Source organism: Rhinopithecus roxellana, chromosome 14 (genome assembly GCF_007565055.1).
Source record: "Rhinopithecus roxellana isolate Shanxi Qingling chromosome 14, ASM756505v1, whole genome shotgun sequence".
NCBI lineage: Eukaryota > Metazoa > Chordata > Mammalia > Primates > Cercopithecidae > Rhinopithecus > Rhinopithecus roxellana.
In genome coordinates this window covers 115,396,851-115,418,275 of record NC_044562.1, presented here as the reverse complement: position 1 = coordinate 115,418,275, position 21,425 = coordinate 115,396,851, and the positions used below count along the sequence as shown (strand labels likewise).

General features: G+C 47.4%; 1 protein-coding gene across 1 annotated transcript in view; it reads right to left on the bottom strand.

Moving 5' to 3' along the window:
* KIF5C (kinesin family member 5C) overlaps nucleotides 1-21,425 on the bottom strand; it is a 153,770-nt gene that overhangs the window by 12,494 nt on the left and 119,851 nt on the right. The window contains exons 17-25 of the mRNA XM_030916850.1: nucleotides 20,528-20,645; nucleotides 17,736-17,812; nucleotides 16,552-16,661; nucleotides 14,547-14,648; nucleotides 14,288-14,348; nucleotides 9,618-9,689; nucleotides 6,616-6,720; nucleotides 4,347-4,563; nucleotides 2,695-2,808 (exon numbers count right to left, since the gene is read on the bottom strand). Of these exons, the coding sequence (XP_030772710.1) occupies nucleotides 2,702-2,808; nucleotides 4,347-4,563; nucleotides 6,616-6,720; nucleotides 9,618-9,689; nucleotides 14,288-14,348; nucleotides 14,547-14,648; nucleotides 16,552-16,661; nucleotides 17,736-17,812; nucleotides 20,528-20,645 (969 nt within the window). The 3' untranslated portion in view covers nucleotides 2,695-2,701. The remainder of the gene's footprint in view (nucleotides 1-2,694; nucleotides 2,809-4,346; nucleotides 4,564-6,615; nucleotides 6,721-9,617; nucleotides 9,690-14,287; nucleotides 14,349-14,546; nucleotides 14,649-16,551; nucleotides 16,662-17,735; nucleotides 17,813-20,527; nucleotides 20,646-21,425) is intronic.

Genomic DNA, 21,425 nt, shown 5'->3' with positions numbered 1-21,425 from the left:
ATAAAACCATCAAAACCACTTTTAAAACTTTGAGTAAAGAAACAAATTGCCAGCTGAGTGCAGTGGCTCACGCCTGTAATCCCAGCACTTTGGGAAGCTGAGGTGGGGGGAATCACTTGAGGTCAGGAGTTCAAGACCAGCCTGGCCAACATGGTGAAACCCTGTCTCTACTAAAAATACAAAAACTAGCCGGGCGTGGTAGCACATGCCTGTAATCCCAGCTACTCGGGAGGCTGAGGCAGGAGAAGCATTTGAACCCAGGAAGCAGAAGTTGCAATGAGCCGAGATCATGCCATTGCACTCCAGCCTGGGCGACAAGAGTAACACTCCATCTCAAAAAGATGATGATGGGTTGGTGGGTGCAGCAAACCATCATGGCACGTGTATGCGTATGTGACAAACCTGGACATTCAGCACATGTATCCCAGAACTTAAGTAAAATTAAAAAAAAAAAAATGCCATAATGGGTGAGGGTGGTTCTGTCACTCCAACGGTCTTGAAAGTCTCCCCAGACCTACTGATTTTCACTCTTCTGTATGAGAAGAGGCTACACTGGTGATGAATGGCCAGCATTTGGTTGTTTGGAGCCTACATAAAATATGGGACTGGCAGACCTTTGTTGGAACCCATGAAGAAGGTGACTGTCCCACTGCATAATCTCTGGACCCCAGAATCCCTGGACCAGTATATCTAGTAAGGTCTTATGGGAAACACACATACACATGTCTCTGTGCTTTCATCAAATGAGGTGATGCCTATAGTGCATCTAGCCCAGTGCTGCGGCATATTAGGTGATCCATAATGCACAGTGTGTCAGCTGCCCACCCCAACATCCACTCTCCCTGTCCTTGCTCAAAGAGCATTACCTTTCTTTGGGGTAGTGATGTGCCCAGCTAAAAGACTACCTTTTCCAGCTAGATGTGGCCATATGGCCCAGTGCTGCCCAGAGAAAGGGAGGCATCAGCATTGCACGGGGCTTCAGGAAGGCTACTTAAAGGAGATTCATTTAGGATGGCTGTTTTTGCCTCTTCTCTGCTTCCTCTCTGGTTGCTAAACTTGGAATGTAGGCATGATGGCTGAAACCGGTCATTTGGTGACCTTGAGCTGGCCTTGAGTTCAGGAGGCAGGCACTTGCTTAATCTAATTAAGAGGCTAGGTTTCTGTTATCACTGTGGAGATTCTTTACAGACGTACCACCTTCCAATTTCCTTCACATAAGACAGAAGTAAACTGCCATCCTGTATAAACCATGGAGAGTTTTCAAACTTCGATGAATATCAGAATCACCTGGAGTGCTTCGTTAAAAAGACAAACAAAACCCAGGCCCTCCCTCCTCTAAGGAGCCTGGGCCTCTGGGTGCTCAAGGATGCTCACATCCACCAAAGTTCCAGGACCACTGCTTCAGGGCTTTTCTGTTCTAAGCTGCCCAGCTGGAACTCAGAGTTCCCTTCAGGTATCAGCCTCGATACTGACAACATGTAGTCAAAAGCAACTTTCTAACTTCCAGTTTCATTCTATTTCTGATTGGAAGCAGAGATTAGATAGGAATGGGGTGGCCCACTGCCAAGACCATTTCCCATTTTCCTGTCTAGAAGACGGCAGATGATGGCAGGCACACTGCCTGCCCGTGGGCTGCCTCCGCCTTCCCTCCTGTTCCCACTGCTCTGACCAGTCCCTGGCCTGCTCCTTGGCACTGCCTGGGGCAGCACAGGTGAAAGTTGTGTGGGGGCAGCCACCAAAGCATTTCCCTTGGAAGTTTTAGCCTAAGCCTGGGCCATGACAGGACCCTGAGCGATGGCTCCAGCCCCTCCTGCTCGCCTTCTTGCCTTGATGCAGAACGGACTGGATGAGGAGGGGTCCAGACTTCACACCTTACATGCTTGCCTGCCTTGGGAGCCAGCTACCCTAGCAAGGGCTTAGAGTCCAAGGACAATGTTCAGAGCCACCTCTTCCCATCTGCATGTTCAAAGTCAGAGTTTTTCTAAACAAAGTTTTCTGGTCACCTAGTAGTCTTTCTGCCTGCCCAACTAGTAACCTCTTTTCTCCATTTCCATCACAAAGGATGACAGTTTTCGCTCTCTGCTTCTTCTTTTTGTAAAGTATATCACTCGTTCCTTTTCTTTTTGCTGGGAGAGAAATGTTGGGCATGTGGGTTGTGGGCAGAGAAGCTTGCAGACCACCATCTCAAAGAAAAAAGCGCCCTGGACCCACCTAGGTATCTTCTTAAAATCCCCATTTGTTGAGTTCAGATAGTAAACATAAAAACATCACTTCTATTATCTGGCTCTTTCTTTATATTCTGTTCCTGAGACTTAAAGCAATCCCCAACTTCTGTCTGCTCTGGGTAAAAGCAGTTGACAAACAAGTAATGCCCTATGGGATGCCAACTACAGAGGTGAGTCCCACAGGCAAACCAAAGCTCAGCTGAATCACTCACCACACCTACCCTTGCAGGGGATTAGGCCCGGCCTGGCTCCAGGTCTCATGGGCCCCAGGCAGCCTCAGCTAGTAGACCCCAGGGCTCTTGACTGAGGGAGGGTAGGTCTGGGTCTCTGTTTACCTGGAACCCCCAGGGCGTGTGCTGGAATAGAGCCGAACTCCTCTCTACTGAAGGTCCACTGCCAGGCAGGGGTTTTGGAAAGGCAAGAAGCCTCTGCCTCCAGATAGAGAAACCACCCTTGACATGGGACTCACTTTGTATTTATTTCTGGTAGTGAGTGGAGTTTGAAGAGCTGCCTCCTCCCCCTCGAATGGCATGGACGGCCGTTGGAGATGAGGCCGGGTAGTGTCCGGGGCGGATGGGCTTGGCTGTATCCAACCAACAGAAAGAAGAGAGAACAGACATTTAGAAAAGGCTTAACAACAATCCTGATAGCTACAGGTCACCTGTGACAACTAAAAGTCACAATTCTTATCAACAGTACTATTCTTTTTTTTTTTTTTTTTTTTGAGACGGAGTCTCGCTCTGTCGCCCAAACTGGAGTGCAGTGGCCGGATCTCAGCTCACTGCAAGCTCCGCCTTTTGGGTTCACGCCATTCTCCTGCCTCAGCCTCCCGAGTAGCTGGGACTACAGGAGCCCGCCACCTCGCCCGGCTAGTTTTTTGTATTTTTTAGTAGAGACAGGGTTTCACCGGGTTAGCCAGGATGGTCTCGATCTCCTGACCTCGTGACCCGCCTATCTCGGCCTCCCAAAGTGCTGGGATTACAGGCTTGAGCCACCGTGCCCGGCCCAAACAGTACTATTCTTATCAACCACCAGATCTCTCTAAAAATGGGAAAAATATCAGTATAGTTGGCAAATCCAAGGCATCCAAATATTTAGGGGACAGAAAGAACTTAAACATCAATTAGCTCATTTCTAATTTGGGCCAAGAAAAGTTACAAAAAAAGATTTTCAGTTTTATCTGAAATGGATCATAGGTTCTCCATGACTTTCAAGGGCATCTGTGTAGCCCCTGAAATTGGATGCAGAATTCTGCCTGTGATGCTGTTTTCTGGGGAGAGCGTCCATAGCTTTTAATAGATTCTCAAAGGGTATGAAATCCTACACATGCAATGAACCACTAATCTAAGGTATGATTTAAAACTAGAAACATGAAGCTGCTGGTTTACAATATATCTATACAGCAAAATCTGATGGGAAATAAATTACCTGTTATTGGAGATGTTTCAATTAAAAAAAAAAAAAAAAGGAGAAGCAGCTGTTTAGAGAATATCCCTAAATTGTTTTTATCCCTATGGCTCTATCCTGGGAACTAGGACTCTGGCTACACCCTCATTTCCTACATGGGCAAAATGCCCAAATCCATACAGGTCTTGAAGGAGCTGAGACTCCAGACCTCCCCAGGTTCTGTGCCAGCCTGTAGCCACACTCTGTCACGGATGCCAGCCTGGCTCTTCCCGGGGTATTTCCAAACCTGCACTTGGAGGCTTTCCCTGGGGCTCTGGCTACATACGGGCTCCTTCATGGTCCCACCGGGTGCAGAACACAGGGGCCCTTCACACCTTGCAGAGAAATATCCTCCTATTCCAGTATTTCTAAGAGTGTACCCATTTATAGCCCAAGACCTGGGCCTACAGCCTTGGCTGGCTTCTGTCTGCCCAGGTCAGAAGTTTTGAGACCACGATGTATGCTGGAATATCTCAGAGTAGGATAACGGGGGCGCCTGACATTCCCATTCCCCCAGGGTAAGCACAGGGTGCAGGGAGGGCTGCCGCCCGCGGGCTCCATCCCAGTCTTTCAGATGTTCCAGAGTGGGCTGGCGCTGTCTTCACCTTTTTAGCAAATCTTAGCTGGGAGGCCGCAGTAGTTTCTCAAACCCCGGGAGCCGGTGCACACACGTACCGATCTGGGCTGAATGGGCCCTTCTGGCCATGTTCTTGGCCCGCACGGCCTCCTTGATGCGATCCACCTCCTGCTGGTAGCGCTTGCGGTCCCGCATGGCATTCTCCTTGGCCTCCTTCAGCGCGCTCTCCAGCGCCTTGACGCGCTCCGCCGTGGCACGCAGCCGCTTCTCCAGCTTGGGCAGTTCACAACGCAGATCTGCGTTGTCCCGGACCAGCTGGGGCAGGAGGATAAAGGAGGGGAGTTACTACCAGGCAGGCTGCACTGCGCAAACCAGAGCAGCCAGAAGCACCCCCTGCTGCTGAACAGGCGACCCCCGCTAGGTCGTCCTTGGCACTCCGTACAACCACAGAAAGGAAAGGAAAACCCAGACTGTGGACTCTGGTGAACACGTGATTCACGGGCTGCAAGGAATGATGGGGTGGGGATACAATTAAAAACTATTTCCCACCACAAGAAACTTTCGATCTGAGGCAGGATTTACCTCCTCTTTTGTTTGGGTGTGTGTAGAGGAAAGGGGAATTGTGTGAGAAAATCAACCACTTTATGAGAATAGTAAATTAGCATGAGAAAGCTGAGACACTTAAAGCCGGTTCAAAAGGACTCAGTGAAAAACAAGCATGTTCCCGAGCTCTCAGAGGGCCTCCGTCCATGCAGACCCGCTGTTTACACTGGCATGGGGTTTGGACCCAGCTTTGCAACACATCCAGAGGCTAAGAGGAAGAGACTGTGCCTTTTTGCTGACTGAAGAAGCAACAGGCCAGCCCTAGGTAGGAGTGGGTTCAAGGGCCAGGTCCTTAGGTCCTGGCCATCTGACTTGGCGTAAGTCATTTGACCACCACAAGTCTCAAGTTTCTCATTTATAACACAGGTGTACTACATAATAGGGGATCCAGGTGGATGGAGGGAGTTTTGAAAATCAGAAAGTGCTACACCAAAGTGAGCTACTGCTGGATCTCCTGCTTTGTTCTCTTAGCACCAGCTCTAGTGCCTGGCAGAGAGTATGTTTTTAACAAATGCTCATTCAATCCATGAATAAAATAATGCATCTCAGCTGGGTGCAGTGGCTCACGCCTGAAATTCCAGCACTTTGGGAGGCTGAGATGGGTAAATCACAAGGTCAGGGGTTCAAGACCAGCCTGACCAACATGGTGAAACCTTGGCTCTACTAAAAATACAAAAAATTAGCCAGGCATGGTGGCGCACACCTGTAATCCCAGCTACTCGGGAGACTGAGGCAGGAGAATCGCTCGAACCCAGGAGGCAGAGGTTGCACTGAGCAGAGATCGCACTATTGCACTCCAGCCTGGGCAACAGAGCAAGATTCCATCTCAAAAAATAAATAAATAAAAATAAAAATAAATTGTAAAACATGTATCTCAGAGCCCTATTTCGAGCTCCCTGGCAGTTCCTGCTTTTGTATTTCTCATCGACAATTTGAGTGGCTTCAACTCTCTAGAATCTATCATCCTCTCTCTGGGGAAAAAATGCCATCATCAGGAATATTGAAAAAGACTTCACAAGTCAAAGAGAAATGACATCTCCTTGGCCATGTGGTCCAAAAACTTGGGACGTTTCCATCACATCCCAGTTCCTAAGGAGGGAAAACAGCCATGCACACACCAACATTTAAAAAGAAAGTATCCAAGACAAATGACCTGCTGAAATCACTGGTGAGTTTGGACACAGTTATCACTCTCTGTCACTCTAGACAAATGCCAGCGCATCGCAGGCACCCGAGTGAGCATCTGAGATCGCTAGGAATGGGCAGCTGAGCAGAGAGGGTGCTGGTTCCAGTCCCGGTCCTCTCCCGGTGCAATGAAGCAAGGCACCAGTCTGTTTCCCCATCTGTAAAAATAAAGGACTTGAACCAGCTCAGTGGGGTCCGACTTTGCATTCTGTGGAGCTTTCAGGTCCACAGAGGTACCTCAGAGGTGTTATGGGAGACACGGAGGCTAGTTGGCGTCCAAAGTCAGGGGTGGAGGCAGGATGAAAAGACAGGCCTCTGAACACTTCCCTCTCCAACCCCAGAGAGCTCAAACCCAATGCTTTATATTTGGCTTTGAGAAAAGAAAGTCCTTTATATATGTGGGAAGTCACTGAGAACTAAAGGATTTGTAAGGACCTTTCCAGCCCTCTTGTCCTCTGACGGAGTACAGTTCTTTTACCTTCAATGTCAGTGCCTTCTCCGCACACCATGGCCAAACCTGGTGGGGCTTCTTTCGGGAGAGAGGAGGGAAGCAGAGGAGAGTGGGCAGAACTCTCCTACCTGCTTGTGAACCTTGGTGAGCTGCTCCAGGTTATTCTCCAAGAAGGAAATTTTCTGCTTCTGGGCAGCACTGCCCCCTCCATCATCGCTGTCCAACTCCACACTCTGCATTGACACCAATGGGTCAGCAGGACGGGCTGTCACCCACCCACCCTCCGCCCCAGGATAATGTGGATGGAAAAAAAGAATCCCCATTCCCACCAAAGGGTATTCTGAAAGTGAAAATAGAGAGAGGTTCTAAAAGTTTAGACTCAACAAATCCCCCAAGTAATTTCCCTTATTAGTATGAAAAGTGATTTAAGGAGGAGCTATTTTAGGCCGGGCACGGTGGCTCAAGCCTGTAATCCCAGCACTTTGGGAGGCCGAGGCGGGTGGATCACGAGGTCAGGAGATCGAGACCATCCTGGCTAACATGGTGAAACCCCGTCTCTACTAAAAATACAAAAAACTAGCCGGGTGCGGTGGCGGGCGCCTGTAGTCCCAGCTACTCGGAGGCTGAGGCGGGAGAATGGCGTAAACCCGGGAGGCGGAGCTTGCAGTGAGCCGAGATCGCGCCACTGCACTCCAGCCTGGGCGACACAACCAGACTCCGTCTCAAAAAAAAAAAAAAAAAAAAAAAAAAAGGAGGAGCTATTTTTTAGAGAGCTAAAAAAACCAAAACAAAACACTTCAAATCTGCTTTTGAAAGTTACAGATGATTTATCTTCAGTAAAATATATGTCTCCCTTGCGTGTAGTAAATAGAGACTTCTTTTCAAAAGAAAGCATTCCAAAATTCATTAAGAAACAACAACTGTGAAAACATAAACCCGGGACCTAAATTTGATTTCAGCCATCATGATGGGATAACAAGTCACTAAACTTGTAAGCAAATGTCTGTGGTCCCACTGGGAAGTCTTAATGGCCTCTGCTTGTCCCTTCAGCTTCCAAATCTATAAAATTCATTAACGAATCAAGCTCAAATTAATCATAGCATCTGGGTGCTGGGTAAATTCTTGAAATTTATCAAATCTTGAAATTGTCAAAACGCTGCACTCCTGGCAAGCCAAGTGGCACAGATAAATTGGAAAGTACAAGTGTAAACACACCCTGGTGTTCCAAGGTGGAAAAGCAGGTTTGTTCTGTCTGATTGTAGAAGAGATCATCATCGTTTTTCTGAAAGGTAATGGCTACATGAGCATCTCAAACCTGCAGCTCTTCAGTCTAAAACTGAGCTCCCCAAATTTAAGCCTTAGCACCGGGCTCCCCAGGGGAGGGTTTGTTGAGACTTAGGTTGCCACACTCCAACCCTGGTCTCTGATTCAGTGGATCTGGGGTCGGGTATGAGAATTTGCATATCTAAACAGTTCCCTAGGTGATGCTGAGGCTGATGGCCAGAGAACCACCCGCAGAAAACCGCTGGTCTAAAAGCAGGGCTTTCCTAGAGAGTTTTTTATCATTAAATCCGGAAGTCTGATCTCAAGCTCCTAACCCTCCCCAGGACCAGAGCCTCCCGTGTATGGTCATGGCTTCCACCTCCTTCCTCGGACTGAACCTTTTCAGTCCATGTCATAACCTCTGGCCAGATGCCCTCCCCGTCTAGTCTCCCTGTCCATCACCTTTGCTCTGGCTTCACTCTCCTGCCAGGTCCAGGCCCCCATGGTCATTTGTATTTTAACTACCTAATTGCCTAGCCATTACCATGCATGCCTTGAAATTGCCCATCATTTTCTGCCTTCTTTATTTTCATTTCCAGGATTCTAAACTCGCTTAAATCATGCTGTCAGGGGCCACATGCTTCTGACTCAACACCAACACCACTGCTCAGCAATCCTTCTACTTTTCCATAGTCGCCCACCTCGGCTGCCTGAACCTTGTCTAGTCTCCTTGGGCTTCCCATTCTCTTCCCTACTTCCCCACCAAGGACTGAGCCTACACATAAACCAAGAAGACCCAAATCATCAAATGTAGCTTCTTTCTACCCTCATGTATTTCCCTGCCGATCCTTCCAACGTGACTTCTTCACTCCTCCCCTTTAGGAATGTGTGTCCCTTCTCCTTACCAAGGCTACCTAATACATCCATCTACACTATTAATCCTCTCCCTCTCAGACCTGACTCTATCTTTGTAAGACATTTGACCTCTTTCCCTTGGCTCCTTCACACTGACACACATTCACACATTCAAATATGCACACACATTTATACACACATGCACACACTTTTCTTAAACAGACCTTCCTTCAATCCTACCATCCCTCTACACATGGCCCATTGTGTTGTCCATCACTTTTAAACACTTTGAAAGAGTAGCCCTCTTGCTGCCTTCACCTCTTACTCCTTCCTTAAACCTCTGCAACCTGTTTGGGTGAGTCACCATTACAGAGTGTCTCCAGATTGCTGGTGTAGCAAGAGGACAGAAGAAGCTCAGATCCAGAGACCCCGCAGGCCTGGGTTCCAGACCCATCTCTGGCTCTTCCCACCAGTGCAATATGGGTAAGTTATATAACATCTGAGCCTATCTCAGCCTATTTGCAAAAACAGGAACACTAAGCACCACTTATATGGTTGCTGGGAAAAGCAAATAAAATACTGGATGTTGATGTGCTTCATAAACTCTGACCTAGCCCCTAATGGCCTCTTAACAAACAAATAAGAGGCTCTCTCAGTCCAGCTTCTCCAGGCTTCCGGGCAATGCTTTCTGAAGTGACTGCTCTAAATGTTTCTGTGTCAAGAGCAGTCGCCCTCACACAGTGGGGGCCAGAAAAATATGTGTTCATTTGAAATGAAGGCCAGGGAAAGCATTCTGACTTCCTTTTACTAAGAAGGAAAAATCAGATGGGAAAATGTTACCAAGTGTTTTTTGCCTCCAGCACATTCTTTTAATAACATTCTCTGGTGTGAAGTAATTAATTTTTAAGCATAACCAGCCCCGACTTAAGCAAGTGGTATTTCAACTGAAAATGATTCTTCCCTGCCATCTTTGATTTTCTTCTCAGTCCCATTCAGACAAAAGAGAACTCACTTTTTTAACTCGGGTGGTCAGATCCTGGACAAAGAGTTTCCGAAGATTGTGCAGTGTCTGCAGTTCTCTAGACTGGAAGAGAAGATTTTTAAAGGTCACTTAAATGTAGCAATTCACTGAATTTATGGCACATTTGGCACCAGATCATTCCCCGAGACACTTCCGAGCCTGCCATGGATGCCGCTGGTGCACCCCCTTCCCTGTGACACCCCCACCCTGACCATGCCCACTGCTGGACCTAGTGTCATTACTGGCGCACCTTGAGGTACACAGCCTGAGAACCCAAACCACAAATTGTAAACTAGAACAAAGCCTGCTCATCCGTTCACAGTGGAACCACACATTTCCTCACCACAAAAATTCAAAAGGTTTCCTCACAAAAATTCCTACTGGGCTATGTCGTATCAGGATGAATTCCTTTTTTCTTTTTTTTTTTAATTACATAAAAGTTACAATGTAATACCAACAAGCTTAAATGAAAAGTTAGCCACAATATCTCACCGTAACTGACTCACATTTTTCATGTCTCCACACCTGCTTCAGGCGCAAGTCCACACGCTTGTTTGCTTTACATCACTGAGCTTACGGATGAGGCATTTGGTGGACTTTCCTTCTGGGTGGCCCTGGGCAAGTTATCTAACCTTTCTGTGCCTCCGTTTTCTTATTGTTAATATGACAATAAAAACAGTAGTTGCCTCATCATTGCTGTCAAGATTAAATGAGATGAACCTTATAATGTTCTGAGAACATTTTCTGGCACATATTAAGCTCCCAATAAACGTGACTAGTATGAATTTATTGATCCATATTTCATATCATCAAAGCCATTTCTTCATTAGGCTTGTATTGCTTCCTTTTATTGTTGTTGTTAAAACTTTCACTGTAATCTTGGGGACATTTTTCCCCTTCATTTTGGATTACTTTCTACAAATGAAACCTTAGGAATTAGACTGCTGAGACGAGCCTGAGTCAGATCTGGTGATCTTTGTTAACAAGATCAGAAGATCAAATATTTCTGTCTGTTCAAGTCTCCATGTGTTTACTACAGTAGATATGATTAGTTCCTTGTAAAATATTTTCCTATAGAGGAAGAGGAGAGAGCTAAATTCTGCATGCAAACTTTTTTATTTGTCTAAATTGACCTACTTTAACACAGAATTTCAAGGGATGCAACTCACACACGCTCACATCTAAAAGGAAAAAAACATAGTATAAAGCTATGCAAACACTAAGTTTCTTGCAATAAAAGTTCTCTGTTAATTTAAGGTCTTACTACTGGGTCCAATTCTGTGTTGAAATAAGAAGCACCTGAAGTCAATTGTGTCCTCGGATGAGGTAAATTACTTTCTGCAGGAAACCAAATGCATCTGTGATTATGAATAATGTGCACACAGGACCTGTCTGAGGCTGTGCCACCTTTCAGCCCAGGGGCAGGGGTGTAGTACTCTCTATGTTACAGACACATTGTCCCAGGCCCTGCCGGAGGGAGCTCAGTCTGGATACCCTGCTCCTTAACACCTGCGCCCACCCTGCATGCACTGTCTCTCCCATCAGTGGTTTCATTACTGATTGAACTGTAATCACAGTTTACATTTTTCATAAAACCACCACCACACCAAAAGGGAATGGGAACAGAGGACGGAATGAGAACAGTGCTTTGTCCAAGGGCCAGGCATCTCCTGGGGTGTAAATACTAAATATAGAGTCCTGAGTTTGGCAACTTTCTCTCATTTTTGTTTGTTTTTAGGGAGATTGAACAATAAACAGTTTGGGAAGGGTAGTATAAATCATTTAAAATCACTTGTCCCTTTTATTTATGTACACTGTGCTCAGGCAACTATCATTCGGCCTCCTGTGGCAGTGTTCCTTCCTCTATCACGTTCATTATCACCCCTCCGCCTCCCCACACATGTCCCTCTTCACAGGTTGCGACCCTCCATGCCAAAGCTCAAGGCTCAGCTTCCTGTCACAGTGGACAGCAAGGAGGGAATACAAGTCTCATCAATGCACCCAGAGGAGAGCTCCCGCCCAAAGCCCAGACAGTGTCCTGTTCCAGCCAGTCAGCTGCCCAGGGCCAGGGATGCCCCAACGGCCAGTCGGCCTTTTCCACCACTGTGCCCTGAAGCGGGCTTCCCAGGCATTCACCCCCTGGTCAGCAGGCTCCATGCCCCACCCACCCCACCCAAACACTCCAGGAGGCAGAACAGGCCCTGCGCTGAGGAGAGCGGCAGAACAGTCAGCCAAGGACAGCACGTCTATTTCTGAAGAACATTTACGGCTCAGGGAGAATTCCAAGGCTGAGTGAAAACATCCGAGACTAAAACAGCATACACTGCAGGGCTCCAATCTTGGATTTTAAAAGCGTGCATGCGATGCGTTGTGGGTGGTAAGTGAGAGTGAGGGAGAGAATGTGGGTGCCATGAAGCCAGTGGGTCTGTCCGCGTGCACGGGCTGGGCGAGGGTGCGAGTGGGGAGCAGCCTGGGAGGGAGCGCATGGAACCGCGCCCAGCGTGGGAGGGAAAGAGGACGAGCAGGGAGACAGAGGAGCTAGTGAGGAAAATACGTCATTCAAAAGACGCAAAAGACCACTCGAACTTCAAAAAAGGCAAAAGAGCTGATGAAACATTCTTTAAATATCACACTCCTGAGCGTATGAGAGGAGAAAGCATGTGAGTCCGTGAGCATGGAAATAAGTGTGCGTGTGAGCGGAGGTGGTTGTGACTGAAAGAGTGCATGAGGGTGACATGTGTGAACGCGCCTGTGTGCATGTGAGGGGGAGTGTCCTGAGACAGCATCTGTGCAAGAGTGTACAAGGGAGTGTGAACATGGGTGTGGGTGTGAGTGAAGGCAAGCAAGGGGAGTAAGGGTGAGCAACTGCACAAGAGTGATTATGTGAATGTGCGAGTGAGAACGTGTGGACAATCATTAGTGAGAATGCAAGCTGTGTGTGTGCATGCAAGTGCGCATGTCCTGTGTGTAACAAGAGTGTGTGTTGTAAGTACTTGTGTATGGAGGAGCATGCAGGAGTGAGTGTGGCTGAGCAAAGGCATGCGAACATGACAGTGAGCAGCTGACTGCAAGGGACTTGTGAGCCCCGGTGTGAGTGTGTGATGATGTGCTCGTGTGCTTGAGTTGTAGATGTCAGTGAGACCGAAAGAGGGCGTGGATGGCTAGGTACAGTGGAGTGAGAGTGCCTGAGAACTCACGGGTGTAAAGGAAGAGAAGATCCCAAAATATTTCATTGATATCACTGATCTCTGGCTGGTAGAAATATAGTGAAATTTTAATGTTCAATATTTTTCTGAATTTCTATAATTATCTATAATTAGGATTATCACTTCTCTGGCAAAACAGATGTAGATGAAGCAATTGTGTGGCTTCGTTTCAGGTTCCCCAGCAGCAGCCCCCTCCACAGGCTCCTCCTCCATGCTCCAAATGCCGGTCTCCCTTTGGACATAGGCATCTTCTGTCTCCAATGGCTGGTGCCCTCATTTCCTCTCCCTGGCTCTGAGGTGCAACAAATACTATAAGTCCAGGGGCCAGAGCACAATCTCGGGGCCAGACCCAAGCAAACAGTTGCCACCAATGTGGGGTCACCAGGTCCTTGGAGATGGATCAGTCCCACACAGATCCACATGACCCATGAACGGAGCCAAAATGGATGACTGTATCTAACCAACAGTTTCTCCCTGTCGTTGAATCATGTGAAATGCCTGAACGTGTTTTCACCAAATGGAGAGGCTATGTTAGAATGGTCTATCTTGAAGCGCAGGCTGTGGGGCATGAAGCCAGGCAGCTATCCCACAGAGCAGCTGAAATGGAAGCTGACCAGAGGAGATGATGCCAACAAACCCAGACACAGGACAGAGAAAACCAACCAGGGTTTCAAATAACGAGCCCTTCCAAAGGGAGGTTGGGCCCATCACTCCTCCACCCAAAGCCCTGCAGGTCTCAAAGCTTTACCTGGCCTGCATCACTGTGGCCTTTACCTCTCTGTGCTCACCTTACATCCCTGTCCTTCCCTCAGCTGCAGCTACACAAACCTCCCTGCTGGCCCCCAACATGACAGTCCTGGGCTTATCTCAGGGCCTTGGCATGAGCTGTTGCATCTGCCAGGAATGCTCTCCCCCACATATCTCTGTGGCTCACTTCTTCTTGGAGTCCCTGCTCAAAGGTCACCTCATGGAGCCTCCCCCAGTCACCAACCTCTGCACATTCTATAGCCATCTGATAGAGTGCAAGACTTGTTTCCTTACTGTTACAGCTAAAGGTAAGCTTCATAAGGACAGAGATCTTATCTCTGTTGTTTATGGATATATTCAGGCACCTTGAAGAATGCCAGCCGTTAGGAGATGCTCAATAAATATCTGTTGAATGTTGAGTGGAAGAATGTCACAGAGTACAGGGCTGTAAAATTGCTAAGTTGCAATTCAGCTTAATCCTCACTCAGGGGCTCCAGGTTACTGCTCTAAGGATAGGTGGATTGGTTGATTGATTCTGTGAAGAGTTGAGGGCTAAATTCTACAAATCCTACTTTTCCATAGAATGTCTTATCTAAAACATTACACAGAAAGGTGTGCATGGATAAAATTTTGAAATAAACAATCCGACAAATCACAAACAAATCTGGTCTTGGAGACGAATATAAATCGGGAAATATCTTGACATACCACTGTCTCCTCCAGCCCTTTGAGGTCTTCTCTGGCTTGTTCCCTTTTATCGTTGAGCAACCTGAAAAACAAAAAGGAACCATAGACCACCATAGGGGACTCAGAGATTTCAGCAGATACTATTTGCATCCACAGATAAATCAAACAAAACCAACCAACAAGCACACAAATAGCCATTGTCTGTTTTTAAATTAGCCCAATCTAACCAGAATATCACGGGGATGAGAGAAAATAGGAGAAATATTTAGAGTGCACTCACAAGAGCTTTTCCAGCTTCATTTCTCTCTCTTGGTCCTCTATTTTCAGCTTGTTATAATCAGAACTGAGCTTCTCCTGTTCCAGTTGCAGTTTCTGATTCAAACTGAAATTGAGAGGAAAAAGCAATATATTCCACATCAGTCTGAAATTCTGAGTCATCCGGCTAAAACCGTGGTTCTGTTGCAACCCTATTAGTTCTGTACAATAAAGGCAGTAATTCTGCAGGATTTGGAGGGATCAGAGAACAACCTCACAGCTTCCTCCCTGCCCAAGTGAGAACTAATTTCTGGGGTGCATCTAAGAGTCATGAAACATAAGGCTTTGAGGATGTATTTATAGTTTGCTTGTGCAAGAGCTTCAGGGGAAAAATAATGAGATGGGAGAAGGGCTGATATTTTAAAACACAGAGCCCATGTAAGAAGAATTCTGCTTCCTCAGCCCCTCTGATGGCATGCACTCACTCGGGGAACCTGATTTGGCCATTTCCACCTTCCCTCCTTTCTGGTCTGACGTTCTAAAAACATCTCCCAAGTCCAAATGCCTCACTGATACCAGGGCAGTTTCTGCCCTCAAGGAGTGGGCACGGAGAGAGAAATTATGAAGAAAAGACAGCCTGGGCTCTGCTGCAAACAGAAACTTGCCATCTGGTTGAGGGTGTTTGGTCAACATTTACATCAGTCTAGGACTCATAAAACCTTTCCTAGAGCCATGCCTAAGCGCCTGTAAAGGAACAGCTATGCACCACCAGAAGGAAAGCCCAGAGTCCATTTGAAGGGCACAGGCCGAGGAAGCTTCCCCACCTCCTAACTCACTCACCAACCTGCCCTCTTTCTCGCCTTCCTTCCCTCCCACCTCCCCCTCCCTTCCAGATGAATATGTGAGGGTGATTAATCAGAATAATAAACGTGAGATATCCCTGAAGGGGAAAGCACATGGCAACAGCAGGGGGTGGCCCGGGAGGAGAAAAAGAGGGAGGAGTCTAAGTGCCTTCCTTCAGGGACTGGGCACCGAGTCTGGGTCACACCATTTAGACTTTTGCTTGGGTTCCCATTCTTCTCTTTTAAAATGCAAATGTACCTTTCAAGCGGCTCACACACATTGAAAAGGGACTTGGATCAGTAGTCTGGAGAATTAAAGTCTAACTCCAATCTGATTCCTATTTAGCAATGTGACCTTAAGTAAATCATTTCACCCTGCTTCCCATATAGAAATCTGTTTCTTCATCTACAGAAAGTGGGAGGGAAGAGAACAGTGTAGACCCTGGGTGGGGTGGGGGTGGGGAGATCAGCATTTCAATATAATTGGTTTTCTTTGTAATCCCAAGTCTTTTATGCAGAGCATTTGAAAACATTATGCTGAAGGAGCAGAGGGCATGTCAGAGGCTGTGACAAGGCAGGAGCACAGCATGAGGGGGCGTCACCAGAGAGAAACTGCAATGATGCCATCCTGGTGGCAGTGCCACAGGTCACTGGTACCTCTGCCTGTGCAGACACATGACAGTGTGGGGTCCTAAGAAGTGAGCACATGGAACCAGGTGGCTGGGTGGCACAGTGAGTGTGTATGTGTAGGGGGAGAAGGGGAGGCAGTGGTGCTGTCTTCTCTCGAGTGTTTATTAACCTACTAGAACCATGTAGTCAGGACCAAGGTTATTTTCTTTTCTCTTTTCTTTTCTTTTTTTTTTTTTTTGGTGCTTTCATTACAGATGCTCCCCCCAATTACTGGGGCATGCGTCCATCCACAGAATCACCTATGTGACCCCAGCCCTCGGGGACTAGGAAAGGCAGCTGGGCCCGCCTGCCACCTGCCACGCCAGGGTTCCAGGAGGCTCAGCTCCAGATGGGAGAACAGACCTTGGAAGCAGCCCACCCAGCCTGCTGTGTCACCAGGGCAGTGCCCACAGGGCAAGGTGAGCAGGGCCCTTGGCTAAGAGCCACATCCTTCCGGGCTTCCCCAAGAGGACCGACACATGACCACCCCCACACCCCTGGAGTCCTGGGCCAACTCACTCCCGAATCTCATCAATGATTTTCTGCTTCTCCTCAATTTCGTCTCGGAGTCTAGACAGCTGCTTCTGGTGAGCTTCCCGGTGGCTCTCCATCTGCTGCTCCAGCGCCTTCTGCATTCCAGGCCAAGAGAAACATGTCATCCACTCGTTAGCACTCAGCCCACTCTGGGCCAAGCCCTGGATCTGGACCTACCGCCTCCCCTGTGTCCCTCAGATGTCAGATCCCAAAACTGGGGGCATTTCTGACTCTTGTGCACCCAGGACCCGGCCTTGCTTTATTGGGATAACAAAACCCAAGATCTGTCATAAAACTAAGTGGGCCTTAGGAGCCAATTAGTCCACCGACTAAAAGTGTTCCCTTGACCTTCTACAGCCCAGCCTGAGCTTCTCCAGTCCACCCTGAGCTTCTCCAGCCAGGTCAGTCAGAGGGCACCAACCTCTCCCTATTCAAGTAACCTCAGACAAACCTGTAACCTGTGTGAGCTGCACTCCCTCACCTGTAAAATTGAGATCAAAGCCCCTGCCCTGCCCACTGTACAGATTTATGATGATGTCCAAAGGAGACCTTTCTGCCAAAACACTCTAAAGACAGGAAAGGGACTCCCACAAGGCATGATTTTATTCTGCTGGCTGGAGTAGGGGCATGCCGTGGACATCACTTTAACTGTGGACTTTGACTCAGTGAAGCTCATATAGTTTGCCTACAACTAATCAAAATCCTACATCTTCTCCTGTCTCATTTTATTCACCTAAAAGTCTTACTCCCCAATCAATTTTCCTTTACTCTTTAAAATGTGACCAAAAGAAAAATCTCTGTGTTTGAGATAGAAACTCAAATTTGGTGTGTTCTTCATAAAGGTTGGAGGAAGAAATCCTTAGAAGTTAACTCCGACAAAAGAGCTCATGCAGTGATTGGGGGTGCTACCCTATCCCTCTTCATGAGGAATGGGGAAGACAAAGGTATTAAGGCAACTTAACCATTCTCTACAGACATCTTGGGGTTTCGGGACTTGTTCATTTCTAAGCCAGACCACACTGAGATGGACTCTGAATGCTCAGCAGCTTCCCTCCCCTCTCCCCTGCCACACACAGATCTGAAGGTGACAGATTTTCCTAGAACAAGCATTTCCAATACAAATGCATCAAATGCACACTGGGCTTAATGGAAGGGGCGGTCACACGCACCTTCATTTCCTCAGCATCCTGCAACCGCGTCAGATGTTCCTTCTCCTTATCCTGGAAGCTGACTTCGTGCATTTTTTCTGTTTTGAATTTTAAATGATGATTTAAGATTTAACCGGTGGGACTCACACCCAAAATCAAAAATTAAAAAAAAACAAAAAGCAAGAAACATGGCAACAGAGTGAAACATTGGCTTATATCAGCAGTTACAACCACGGCATAAAGCAACAGGCAAGGACTTCTGGCTAAAGCCAAGGCTGCCCCTCCTGCAGCATTCCTCCCACAGGGAAGTGCAGCAACTGTAGGGGATGCTCACGGGGGGCGGTCCTCCTAGGACTGCACTCTGGCTTTATGTCACTGCACACCTGGGAGGGCTTGTTTCCCACCTGGTCTCTGTGAGCAGCACAAGGTCATGTGCATAAATGGGCCTTGCAGATGATAAAGCCCTCTGTGACTGTTAGGTGGCCTGTGGACCCATGCCATGATGGGAGTTCCAGGAAGACCTACTTTACCTCCCATGTGTAGGCATTTCTTCTCTAAGAATCTGGGGCAGGAAAACATACTCTAAGGATGGGAACATGGGAAATAGAAAGATAGCATAACACTTTTGAGATTAAATCAGAAGGCCCCACGTTTGGGGCAGGGCTGCAGTGTGGCACTCCTGTCTCAGCATATGCTTGGTCGATGGTGCTCCCTGAATGCCAGGTGCAATGGGCAGCCCCAGCTGTGGAGCTGGGGTGCCAGGGAGCAGAGTACTTTACGACAGTGACAGTCAATTCATTATTTCTCTCTAGTCTGTTCCACTTCAGGTTTTCTTGCCTCTATTTTATTTCAACTCAGTGGTCCCACTGCAGAAACCACTGAATGCAAGAGAGAAACATGATTTTCCATGTGCAGTTTTTGATGGTGCACCTACTAACATGCACGTGTTACCACACAAAGAACATGTTACGAGGTTAGAGCAGAGAGTGGGTATGTTCTTTCTTTTTAAATCTGCCTTGGCATCTGACACAAAATGTATTTACTGAGCAAACTGTACAACAACAATAAAGGATATAAAAATTGATAACAGCATCACCATCCCAACTACCCTATCTCAACCACTTTTATCTTAAATATGAATTCCTAGGAATGCAAGCATCCATTCTTCTTTTTTTTTTTTTTTCTAGATGGAGTCTTGTTCTGTCACCCAGGCTGGAGTGCAGTGGCATGATCTCAGCTCACTACAACCTCCAGCTCCCCGATTCAAGCGATTCTCCTTCCTCAGCCTCCCGAGTAGCTGGGATTACAGGCATGTGCCACCATGCCCAGCTAATTTTTGTATTTTTAGTAGAGACGGGGTTTCACTATGTTGGCCAGGCTGGTCTCGAACTCCTGACCTCATGATCCGCCCACCTCGGCCTCGCAAAGCGCTGGGATTACAGGCGTGAGCCACCGTGCCCGGCCGCATTCATTCATTTTTAATAGTTATAACCATAGTAAAGACACAATGATATATTGTGATTTTCACCTAACATTGCATCATAAACATTGCAGCACACCTTCACGTATTTCATGTGAAAAAAAAGTTCTATTAAATAACACACCATAGTGTGTTAACTATTAGACACTTAGATGGCTTCCTCTTTTTGCTGATCTAAAATTCTGCAATGAATATCTGAGACATGATGATCAAAAGTTAGGAAAAATGTTATAATTTTTAATATGTATTTTCAAATGGCTTTCTGAAAGAATTGTAACAATTTTCATTGCAACTCATAATATATATGTTCTAGTTTCACATTACATGGCACATACATTCTTAATCCTGTTCTAGTTTCTGCATTTCTAGTCCCTTCTCTTGAATTTCGGCTTCTATTCATTCATATTTATGAAATGCTTCCTATGTGTGACGCACTTCCCTAAGCTCAGGAGATCACAAGGCTGGCTGGCAAAGGGAAGAGCTTGTTCAAGGAGGTGCCAGCGAAGCCACGGCAGTTCAAACTTTATATTAAGAGCAACGGGATGCCATGGAGGGGTTAGAAGTATCGGTTTGGACAGAGAGAGAATGTGAATTTTAGGATCATCCCTTGGGATGCCACACAGTGGCTGGCCCAGAGCAGACTGAGGGTGGGCATGGGTAGATGGATATAGCCACAGTCCTTAGTTAACCTGGACAGTGAACCAGAGAGGCCTCTGGCAGGTGGAATGAACAGGCTCTGGTGACCAACTAGAGTCAGGAGGTGGGGAGTGGGGGATTCTGATTTGGGTAACTGGGTGGACTGTGGGGAAACGGGAAGATGAGCAGATTCAGGGTGGGAACGGTCTCTTAGAAATCTCTCCTTTTAAGCCGGGCACGGTGGCTCAAGTCTGTATTTTTGGGAGGCTGAGGCAGTCGGATCATGAGGTCAGGAGTTTGAGACCAGCCTGGCCAATATGGTGAAACCCTATCTCTACTAAAAAAGACAAAAATTAGCCGGGTGTGGTGATGCACATCTGTAGTCTCAGCTACTCAGGAGGCTGAGGCAGGAGAATCGCTGGAACCCGGGAGGCGGAGGTTGCAGTGAGCTGAGGTCACGGATTGCACTCCAGCCTGGGCAACAGAGACAGACTCTTGTCAAAAAAGAAGAGAGAGAGAGAGAGAGAGAGAGAGAGAGAGAGAGAGAAATCTCTCCCTTTTTTCCAGTTATGCTATTGTTTGCAGTAGACCTAGAAATACTTCAACTGAACAAAACTAAATATCATGATTCCAGTCAACCAGAGGCTGTCTGCCTTAGGCCAGGTGTTTGACACCTGCGCGTTAGTCAAATATTTACCCTGGGCTCGGAGCTTAGCCAGCTCTTCGCTGAGCGAGTCCTGGGACTCTTCTAGCTGCCTCCTCTTCTGTTCCATGTTCTGCATGTAGTCTGTCAGAGACTTGATCTTAGCTTCGTGCTTTAAACAAGCAAAAAGGAAGAGTGAATGACTAGCAGGTGGTCATCCAGGCTGGCCTGGAATTGTCTGGTGGGAAAATGCAAGACGATACAGGGTTCCTGAGTCTCTTTTCTGAGTGCCACCACCAAATGGTGCCCATTTCACCCTTGCCTCGGTGTTCAGAATCACACCAAGACAGACCTCTGCTTCTCCCTGTGCTTCTTGGCTTCGTTCCCCACAGACACCACTCATGGCAGGCCCCTCCTCACCATCCACTTAACATGAGATGCCGAAGGCCAAGCGGGTTTCGCTCCTCAGAGAAAAGCGTGAACGAGAGAAACAGGCAGGGAAAAGTGCAGGGCTGAAGGCCTCATTCATTGAACATGCACCTCTGGATTCCATCTTCACCATTCAAATATTAGGTCCTTCCTTTTTCTGTCCTTCAGACACACCAATTCCCATCTCAGGACCTTTGCATTTTCCTCTCCCTGGAAGCTTTCCCTCCCCACCATCACCACCCCACCACACACCACACACACACACACTGCCCTGGCTAGCTCCTTATCACTCAGGCCCCAACACTTTCTTACAGCACCTAACGTCTACATCATTTGTCTTGTCTTTTTTAGTTGTTAGCTCCATGAGGGTAGGCGCTTAATAAATATTAGTGAAATGAATGAATGAATGAGAGCTTGTTGGCTGAACAGGGACAGTGGTTAACTTCTAGGCAGATGGAAAATGTGCACAGAACACTTCAGATCTAGGGAGCTCAGCTTTAGGCAGGAAGACCCTGGAGACTGA